This window comes from Taudactylus pleione, unplaced genomic scaffold, assembly GCF_031769625.1.
Source record: "Taudactylus pleione unplaced genomic scaffold, aTauple2 ptg000005l, whole genome shotgun sequence".
In the NCBI taxonomy this organism is placed as follows: Eukaryota; Metazoa; Chordata; class Amphibia; order Anura; family Myobatrachidae; genus Taudactylus; species Taudactylus pleione.
The window spans coordinates 21,545,202-21,556,233 of NW_028284408.1; the positions used below are offsets into that span (position 1 = coordinate 21,545,202).

The window sequence follows — 11,032 nt, forward strand, 5'->3', positions numbered from 1 at the left end:
ACACAGTTTGATTGTCACACATGACTGGTCCTGTTCTCTCAAGGTATAGGCAATATAAAAAAATAAAATGTATATTTATAGTCTGCTAAAATCGTTTTATTTCAATTAATTTTCTTATACATAAAGTTTGCGGAATGCAAAACTGTAATTGATAGTGCTTCCCCCAGTCTTAGTTTTGCCCATACCAGTAGCAGGTGTCGATGCTGCTTTTTAGTGGGTGGCGATGGCTGTGGTGACACATACAGGAAGTTCCCCAGCAGTAGGTGATGGCACGTTCCCATTCAAGGCAGGAAGCTATAGCTGATGCTGCTGTAACTGTTGATCTGGTTATCCTATTGTTACAGCTTAGTCTTTGTGCAACATCATATCTGGATTAGATTTGAGAAGGCAAGTTGGAAAATCTACCCATCCATAGAGTGCTTTAGTGACCAAAACCTAGGAATTGTTTTGTCTCCACTTGTTAGAACATTTGGGTTTGTTTAATTTGGTCACCTACTTAATGGTCCTCTTGGAATATCGCCCTCTCTGACTGACTAAACAGGAGAATCATCCCATGTGTGGATATCATTAGGTTGCAGTAAATAATGTTCTTCCATGTATTGTCCTGTCTTAATTTGCATTTAATCTGTTTGTGGGGGAATCCGGCAGCCTGTATTATCACAAGGGTCCTTGAGAATCTGGTCCTTGCTATAAACTGGTGGTTTGACTTCATAGCAAGCATTCCAGACGCATAGTGTGTTTATGCCAGTGCAGGAGAAGTCTGCACACCCAGGAATATTCACTCCTGTGTCATAACTGCCTTAGTTTAAATAAAATGTATCTGATGTGGGTAGAAGTTCCTTTGACATTCAGTTCGTGGTCATTCAAAGTTAATGTACTGAAAGCTGGCAGCTTGATGTCACAGGCATAAGGGGCGCATGCTCCTGCCAGTACATGGGATGTCCACATTCAGTAATACTCCATGAATATTCAGAGCTGCCCAGGAGGTGGAAGTTTTGAAGACTGTATACAGCTTTAACAACCTTTGCATTTCTTGAATATACAGTATATTTAGGGGCTGAATTGGGAGCAAAGCAAGTAACTTTGCACCTGGACAAACCATGTGCAATGCAAGGGGTGCCAATACATTTTATATTTTTTGCATGCAGAGCAAAATACTGGCTGCACTTGCATGCAGCCAACAAATGCTGGACAGCTTTCTTTTTACATTGCCTTTTAGATTTGTTTGAGCACAGCCCTCTCAAATGTGACCCTACCTATAAATTTTGTCTGCCCCACCTGCAGTGCAAAATGGTTTTACCTGATTATTTTTTTTTTTTTTAAATTGTTTCTTTGCTCCCATTTCTGAATCCAGCTCCTTAATGTGTATGCTAGAGGTTCCATAAAATGTGGCTGTGACTTTCCACTATACCTTTTATAGCAGCAGTAGGCAACCTAGACCTTCTACCCTATAGAGCAGGGGTGGGCAGTAAGTGGCTTTCCACAGGCTATAGAACTATTCATCCTGGGCCGTAACTAGGGGTGTACGATTGGTACCTCTGCACAGAGTGCAGGGCTCTGTGGACTGCAGTCTCCACCCCACGGCCCTTGCTTCTGCTAGCAGGTTACTTGGAATGGCACCCTGCAGCCAGGATTACTACTGCGGTGCAAACGGAGCTTCCTTTAGATGCTCCAGACAGGCACTTTGCAGTCTGTGCAGCTGATCAGAGTGTTGTCAGGACAACTCCAGTCAGCGCTGCACACGCCGGTGCTGCCAGACCTCCTCACAACATGTTAATGACGTTGGGCGCTAATGGGGCGGGCTGGAACAGGGTGCATTTAAGCTCTGTCTACGTTCCAGCATGCCCTTACAGCAATACAGTGGCAGGTCACACTGGAATGAGTGCATGTTGCCTACCCCTGCTTTATAGTTTTTAGATAAGGTAAAGTGTCCGGACTGTGTTGCTTACTTGTTGCTGATATCTAATGAAAAGTTTCTAAAATTTGTTTACTTTTCTGTATTTTCAGAAGGTAATCTACCATCCATAGCTATTGTGTGTTTCGCTAATGATTCTGTTTGAGCAGCAGTTTGTTAATGTGAAACTTATGTTTTGTGGGGATGTTTTTGTTTGAGTCCCTGTTGCTTTTCTACATTATACAACATGTTCTGTGCAGGAAATGAGTCACTTAAGCTAAAAACTTGGAAAGGAGCCTTCAATTGTGTCCACGCAGCAAAAGTCTGATCATGAACTTCTATCCCTGCTCTAATCAGAGTTGCCAAATTTCACTAAGATTCAGGGAAATCTATGAAAATTTGGGTCTCTTCCGAACATCCCACGTTATTTCTGTGCTGAGGAAGTGCAGAGGACAGTCAGTGACAACCGCTAAGAGGCTAAGGTTAACATTCAGTTTTAGATGGTTCTAGAGTATATATTTTTATATACTGATGGTAAATTGGGGTTCTAGTAAATATCTAGAATGGTTATACTTTTCACAACACAAAACACCAGCTCCTGTATTCTTGTGTATATTATTTGTCTCAAATACCACTTAAATCGGGAAGTCTGAATGTCCAATTTAATTTAATCTCCTAAAACTTGCCCAATCCTGTGTCCAATGTAAAATCTCTTATATACCGTAATGAGCCGTTTGTTTTTCCTTTTAGTGCCCATTAAATTCCAGAGGGAAATCAAACTTGCTTACATTTTTAATGAGGGTGTTACTCAAGAAGGGACTATTTGAAATGGCAAGGCACGCCTATTCAGTTATTGTACAGTGTATCAAGGGGTATTTTGAAAAGTGGAACATTTCTTAAAAAAAAAAAAAAAAAACTACATTCTGCTACAAACTTACACTTCTTATGAAAGGCACAGAAACAGACAAATCTCAGGTGCACAACTCCAAATTACTGATAATATTAAATAAAATTTTGCAATCAGTAGATTTTTAGCATAATCATGGCCAAGGTTATGGGCCTACCCACCACATCCAGGTAACATCTTTAGGGTAGGTCCCTAACATACTAGGGTTCTAATCCAGAGCGCAGAACACACCCCCCCCCCCCCCCCCAAACTAGCTGGCTAAGCCGCCCCAGGGCACCGCCATAGTTAGAAAAGTGCAGTGTAAGAGATAGTTAAGAGCAGCCACAGCTGCATATAAAGAATGAAAATAAAAAAGTGAAGTACACCGTGTGTGTGTATATGTATGTATGTATGTATGTATGTATGTGTATATATATATATGTATGTATGTGTGTGTAATTAGTGCATATGTATATTATATACACACACACTGTAGTGCAACTTTGGTTAATTTTTTAGGCGTGGGTCCCCCTGGATTGCTTTGGTTTATCTGTTTCAGGGCACAGCATATAACACATTTTTCTTTTGACACATTTTAACCCTTCACTGTTTGTTTATTATACGTGTACTTTTTTATTTTCATTCTTTATATGCAGCTGCTCCTAACTATCTCTTTACACTGCACTTTTCTTACTATGGTGGTGCCCTGGGGTGGCTTAGCCGGGCTAGTTTCGGGGTGTCCTACGCTCTGGATTTGAACCCTAGTAGGTTAGGGACCTACCCTAAAGAGGTTACCTGGATATGGTAGGTAGGCCCATAACCTTGGCCATGATGCTAAAAACAGAACGTAACATAGTGTATTTCTAAATTTGAAACGCACCTTTGTTTGCAGAACTGTTAAAATAAAAAAAACCTATGTTGGATTGCAAATTTAATTTTCTTTTGCAATCTTCCTACAAATAAGTGTCTTCCATAATCTCTGGTGAGACATTCATCATGGCTGCCAGTCATGCCTCACAGCATGTCGTGTAATGGCAGCATGTGGATGATGTCACACAGCTTCTAGGCATGTTCAAAGGTGCTTTGCTCACTGCATCGTGTACAATGTGATTTGCGGTTGCCATGATAGCCACAGGACACCGTGCAAAACTAAAAATTAATAGTGGTGTGAAAAAACAAACCAGGGTAAAATAATTGCTGAGTTTATGGCCGACAGTTACATATGTGTGTTTAAGTCTTACTAGTTTATGGAGTTCAGTTGATTGAAAGCAGCCTTGTTTTGAATTCTGTTACAAGGCTTGTGTGGCTAATCTTTTTGTGTACCAAACCTGTTTATTGCTTTACAAATGGTGCATTTTTTATCTTTTAAGGTGATATAATTGCTGGCGTAAATGGCTTAAATGTGGAAGGAATCCGGCACAAAGAAATTGTAGAGCTGATAAAGTCTTCTGGAAATAAAATGAGGTGACTAAAAGTTAAAAAACATGACTATATACATAGTTGTACAAAGATTTCACATTATGAACATTTATCAGTTTATCTCAGTGATTTGATAGAACTGCCTAGATTGCTGTAAGCAGACACACAAAGCAAAAACACTAAATAAAAATCAGGAAAATGTTGAAAAGCATCATATTACATAATGTGGCTTATGGTTCACAGGAGACCACTTCCAGGTACATCACACCCTTCTCATACATGCAAGAAATTCAGCATCTCTGTCCCCTGAGGATTATGTGACTCACAAGCCGTAATACTTCCATACAAGCTTTTTAATGTGTTTTGAACTAGCTGGGACAAACTGTAAAGCTGCCCATACACACTGCCATATAGCAGCCAATCCCACGGATCGGGGGGTGTCGGCATGTCGGTCAGCTGGTCACTGTGTGTGTGTGTGTGTGTGTGTGTGTGTGTGTGTGTGGACTGCCCGATATGTCGGCCATCGCAGCGCAAGGTGCCTATCGCACCATGTATGGGCACCTTTAGAATTTGCTTCTGCCATGTTCCAGATTAAATGTGATTCAAACAGATTGCTCTGGAATCATGGAGGCATTTGGATCAATGATCTGGCACTTAGCTGTTTACGTGAGCTGCAGTGCAAATCATAGGTCCATAGCAGAGACTCTCAGGCACTGCGTTCAGTCATCCTGATGTCTGCAACTTCAAGACAGGTCATACATTAATCTTGGACATGCACGGTAGACAGAAAAAAAGGCTGACATAAGTACAAATAGTAGGGTGAATTCTACTCACGTGAGCTTACAACCTAATGCTGATTAAATGATTGCAGCAAATGGCCATTTTTCTTTTTTCAATGTTCACCTTTTATATATTGACAGGCTGGAGACTGTTTATGGCTCTGCTATCCGAAGAGCTGAATTGGAGGCCAGGTTACAATATTTAAAGGTGAGTGACTGATAACCATGCTCTTGAGCAGCTCTCTTTTTATAAAGGAAATGTATTTTGTGTGCAAATGTTTTCCTATCTGTATAGTTGTACAGCAATGGTGCAGAGCTGCAGGCCTAAGAGCCTAGAGCGCCTTTTTGGGATCCTACCCAAAATTTGCGATTGGGTCCGTCGATACATTCGAGGAGTAGATGCTGCTGCAGAGTTCAACTTACACTGGTTGGCATAGCCTATATTGTACACATTTGCACTGTGTATGCTTGCAAAGAACGCACTCATGTGCCAATTCTCACTTGTGTCTATCTGGCATTTGTGCCTCTTTATGACTGAAGCGGTGGAAAGGGGTAGTGGGTAGCAAGCAGAGCTTACAAACAAAAGCAGCTCATGCAGACAGGAAGTAGCCCACATAACGGGTGCTTGCATGCTTCTGCATGAAAGCCTTTGGTGTAAACTAAACGCATAAAGGTGAAACACGACTTTATAGTATTACATTTATTAGCATTTATGAGAAGTCTTCCCCTCGCCCCTCCTAAACTACATTAAGCCTCTTATTTGGTTCTCTCCGTACTGCCCCTGGGTGCATATCCCCATTATGAAGCAATAAGGGACAATGTTGGCTCACTAAAGGCCCCCATACATCAGAGATGGAAACGCTGATTCGCTGGTCGGAAATGCCGTTGCAAGATTGGTGACATTCTACGTATTAAATTTCACCGATCTGCCAACCACGATAATTTTTTATCAGCAAATCTGTTAATTCAACATTTTGGATTTAACCGATCCGCCGACCCGGCATGTTGTGATCCGTCGCTGATGTATGGGGGGCCTTTACCCCTCTTGCTGATTTGTTTGTTGCGTTGTCCCCTTTATTTCCTGAGCATCTTGCCAGCATTACTATAAGGGAATGGTGTATGCAACTTATTTTCTCCCCATTCCAGAAGTTACATGTCATTTGTTTCTTGTCCTTGCAGCAAACATTGTATGAGAAATGGGAAGAATATCGATCACTTATGGTGCAGGAGCAAAGACTGTTACATGGTTAGTGAGCTTCTTGAACCCTTTGACAGACGTCATTTTGTTAAAGTAATAGCAGTTAACGGGGGTCACGCTGCATGTGGTTCATGTTGATGAAACTGGTAACCCTGCTTCGTAGATATTTGTGTTAATACACTAGTCAAGTACCAAGCATGTGTATGTATATAACATAATGAGATTATATATATATATATATATATATTATTCCCCCGCCCCCCATATTTAGATTCCTATTTTGACTGACATAAACATTGCTTACTGAATATGTTCTACTTCTTCTGAATTGTGTAACATTATGCTCTGGTGTAGGGTGGCTTTTTCTTCTGATCTTGACTTGTATCTTAGTCAGTGATGTTTGTTCTGACTATTTGGTCAGCTCTTTCTCTGTTCCTGCAACACTCTTTATATAACCTTTAGAGACATGCCTGACTTCTGGCCTTGACCTGTACAGGAGAACATTTAGTGCCGTGACAAAGGTTTCACATTAAGAAGTTTCTTTAGTGTTTTGTTTCTTATGGATGATTAATTTGGCGCATAAAATATTGGAAATTTTGCATCAATATAGAAGCTGAAGTCAAAGGGTATTTATGGTTTCAAAACACATGACTTGTTTGCATAGTTCCCCGTCACGCCTGAAAATACTGTTTTAAGCAGAACCAGACTCTGATGGTCATAAATAAGTTTTACTATTTGCATGTTTTCCATTGACTTTTTATGATCATCCATGGCCTGTGGCTTTTTAGCTTTATATTTTTTTACGCGTATGTATGTATGTATGTATGTATGTAAATCAGCCACTTCATTTACAACCACATTCACTGACCAGAGTGTCTGGTTCTCTAGGTATCGTTGTAAAGGACCCCAGTGTGTATGACACTTTGGAATCTGTCAGATCGTACATTTATGGGACAGTGCCTCAATGTACCAAAGAGATTCTCCCAAGCTCTTTGGCCACTGGAAGTATATGCAGCAGCGCCAGTTGCCTGAGCACCACGGAGGACAACGAGGATGCTGTGTATCAGACCTGCTACTTCAACTCGGACTCTACAGATGAACTTGCTAACGTTACTAATAAAAGCACAATCAAGCCTTACAAGTCTCCACTAACCCGCAGCTCTAGTGTAAAGTGTGCAAGCCCCACTACGAACTGGGATAAGCCAAAAGAACAGTGTACCTATGTGTCTCTACCCAGAAAAAAGCACAAAAGCTTTCGGAAAAGACTCTTGAAGTTTATCCCGGGACTAAACAGATCATTAGAAGAGGAAGCCAGTCCTCTTTAGCACATCTTTATATAAACCGTTAAGTTATTTATTTATTGTTTTTGCAAAAGAGTGAAAAGCTTTATATTTACAATGTTTGACTTTATTTCAAAACTACATTTGCATTTGTTTTTCATTAAAATGTTTGGCATGACAATGGCTGCCAAACTCCAGGTTTTTCTATGAAAAAATGTTCGTGTTCTTCTGATGACTCTGATGGTGGTTCAAAGGCTTATGGAGGAGTATCCAAGCCAGCAAGAAGCTACTTTTTTGTTCTGGTTCAAAGCAACATAGTGACACTTTCTTTATTGTACTGGAGCGGAGACACGGTAGCCACTCCATGTCTCCATTACTGCCAAGGGAACCTGCAGTGCACATAATGTAGTAAGTCTGCCGTTATGCATGTAACACACTCACCATTGTTCACTGGTCCAGGAAGTACTTGCTTGAGGATACACTAAATGGTTAATTTCCTGCACATTTAGTGAACACGTAACTGAATACAAGGCTGTTTATTGATGGATGTGATACAGGAACTTCACAAATTATACATTTTATTCTATGTGCAGTTCTTTGTGCAGGAGCCTAAGGTAGAAACTATATATACTAGGGGTGGGCAGTAAGTGGCCCTCCAGCTGCTCTAGAAATACACATGCCCTGCCACAGTTTTAGCATCCCCTGATGGCAAAACTATGGCTGGGATGTGTAGTGTAGGAGGGCTGCTTACTATCCTCCACTGCTATAGACACTTCTCAGAATTAGCAGTACCTGAACATGTGACTCGGGCAGTCCTGCCTAATTAGAGGGCCACAGCGGCTGCATCTTGTGTTTTCATTGGGTATCCTGCCAGGCAGTAAACATTTCATGGGGAGAAGAGAAGTTAGGTGGCTCATGAGTTGGTGTTTGTTAGGGCGCCCTGCTGTTCTGCTATTAGGAGTGATGTAGACTAGAAACTAAATTTACATATTTACTTTTTAAATGCCTAATCTAAAATTGAAGAGTAATCTACACTAAACTTTTTATCTCAACATTTACACAATTTTCCATACCATGACACAGCTGGAAATATTTGACCACATAGGTATTGAGTGTGATATTATAGTAGCTGTTTCTGACTCCAGATGTCCGTCTCCAGCAGTTCTGTGAATACAGCATACATAGGAAATAATGCTCGCATCACAACCTGATGACAAATAGACTTCCTAAAACAATTCTTTTAGATATTACAAACGATTACTTGTACTTGGTATATGATTTGTATGAAATAACCTTCATTTTAGGTTAAGGCTTGTCATTACAAAGTGGCAGATTTTTTTATTAAACTCCCACAGTATGGCCAGTCTTCCATGAGAAGTAATCGCTGCTTTCTGTCCTGGAATGACCCTTTGCTGCTTTTGGCTTAAGTTGTGTATGGTTCAGGCTCTGCATCTCTCAGCGCCCTGCTTTCAGTGTCAAATCTGCAGAGTAACTAGCTGAATAGAAGTTACATTTTTGTTCCATCCAGGAAAAACATGGTGTGCAGTCTTGTAAGGGATTTAAGTCACGTTGTTTAATAACAAACTGTATATCCCTGCAATGTTAATGACAACATCACACTCCTAAATTCCTGGATGCCCGTGTTATACTGCCTGCCTGTGTCAGAGGAATGTTCACCCTCCTCTGCTTCAGAATTGTTCCCATGTGTAGTTGCAGCTTATTACAAATCTCCTTTGACACAGTACAATATACCAGTCAGCAGCGTCCTGGCAGGCAGAACAAGCACATGTGTCGGACAAATGTTACTGCACAGTAAGGTCCCACAGCAGATCCAACCACAAGTACACATTCCAACATCTAAAGCCGATCTCTGCAGCTGTGACAAACTATGCACAGAAGTCCTGGTGGAGCAGGGAGCTTGTACACAGTGTGTGCTGTAGATTCCATAGAGACATGTGTATACCCTCGTACTGGGTCTACTGACCAGTGTGTGTGTTTAGAGACCCCTGCACGGTGTTTCATAAGTCGGCTATAGGTAAAAATCCAGACTACTGCTACATGCGAGTGTTGCAATATTCCCAAATCAGACTGAATACAGGATCACTCACATGGGAAGTACTCTTCCTTTCCAACCAAACTAATTTACACTCCTAATTTGAAATAATAGATGCTGGGAGCAGGTGCAAGCTTGAATTGTTGTTGTAATACACACTTTAAGGTACTTTTTTTTTTTTGGTCTTGTTTTTTACTTTTCAGATATGCTATTAAAATTCCTGTCCACTAACTCAATAAGATTAGTGTAGAATTAGTTTTTTCCTAATTGGAAACTCCAGGTTCAGGCATGGAAGGTCTGCATCTTGATATTTAGTCTAATGTTGAAACACCTTTTATGGTCTCCTAATTTCATGGTTCCATTCAGCTGGTCTGGTTATGACTTTCCTTTAAAACATTTTCTAGAATGTTACATAAGCTGTATTTGGTAACCTGGTTAGTTTTCCTTACGTGAATTATTCAGGTACCAATAGACTTATATTTTTGTACCTGCTCTTTTCTTGCAATTGAATATTCTTATTCAGCTGAATTAGTATTGTATGTTGCCATAGGACTGGCTAGATGTAGACCTGCCTAGTACTCTTGCCTGAGATGTAGGAAGCAGGCACTTGGCTCCCCATCATTTAGCATGCACTGAAGGCTGTTTGTGCTTACCAGACATGCTACACACATGCTGGAACAGCTGTGACAAATTGTATGAGATTTGTCTTTGTTACAGTAGTTATGCTTCAGATCAGCCTTAAAACCACTTCCCTTCATGGTTTCATCCCTACAGCCTTAATAATGTACATGCCACCCCTCGGGTATTATTAAACATGAAGGACCTTTTTTATGAAGTCTGTTCTTCATTCATTTTCCCCTTGGCATGCCCCTTCTAATGCAGAGGGTATGCTGTTCTTTACTAGAATCAGCAGTAGCTCACGATAGTGTTGCTCAGTAATGAGAACTGAGTTCTTGCATGTCTGCTGCTGCTGTTGGTGTCTGCTCCTTAAGGTTTTTAGTTCCCCTCCTCTCTCCTCGTTACTTTCTACTCACTCATGTTCAGCTTCAGGCAAAGGCTGCCAAACCATTAAACATAACTGTATAACTAGTAATCTCTGGAGGCCCAAGACCTCTTGTTACTAGCAAATGACTAAGGCCTCCAGACCCTCGGAATAGACAGGAAGTTCTCGGAGTCTGACACATGGTCACCTCCAGTATAAACAGTTCAAATTTGTGGATCTTCTTGAGTAGCATTTTGTAGATCATTTCAATAAATCAGGGAAATCACTTAGTGTAACAATGATTTCTAAATACATGTTCAATGAAGGTTACCACACCTTTAAGTTGGCAGTATGATTATAGAACTAAATGTATTCTGATGTAATCATTTAATTTATAGAGATACAAAAATATTCTGCTTTTCCTTTACCCTAACTTAATTGTTTGTTATTCATCCCTGTGTATAAGACTGAGAACTTTGGATCATGAATACATTAGTCATGCTGTAGGATTCAGCCTCCTTAATATATGTAGGTGTATGAA

At 40.6% G+C, this 11,032-nt stretch overlaps 1 protein-coding gene across 1 annotated transcript in view; it reads left to right on the plus strand.

Moving 5' to 3' along the window:
- TAMALIN (trafficking regulator and scaffold protein tamalin) overlaps window positions 1-8,126 on the plus strand; it is a 34,131-nt gene extending 26,005 nt beyond the window's left edge. The window contains exons 5-8 of the mRNA XM_088446167.1: window positions 4,151-4,244; window positions 5,120-5,186; window positions 6,158-6,224; window positions 7,065-8,126. Coding sequence (XP_088302293.1) covers window positions 4,151-4,244; window positions 5,120-5,186; window positions 6,158-6,224; window positions 7,065-7,501 — 665 coding nt within the window. The 3' untranslated portion in view covers window positions 7,502-8,126. The remainder of the gene's footprint in view (window positions 1-4,150; window positions 4,245-5,119; window positions 5,187-6,157; window positions 6,225-7,064) is intronic.
- The last annotated feature ends 2,906 nt before the right edge of the window (window positions 8,127-11,032 follow it).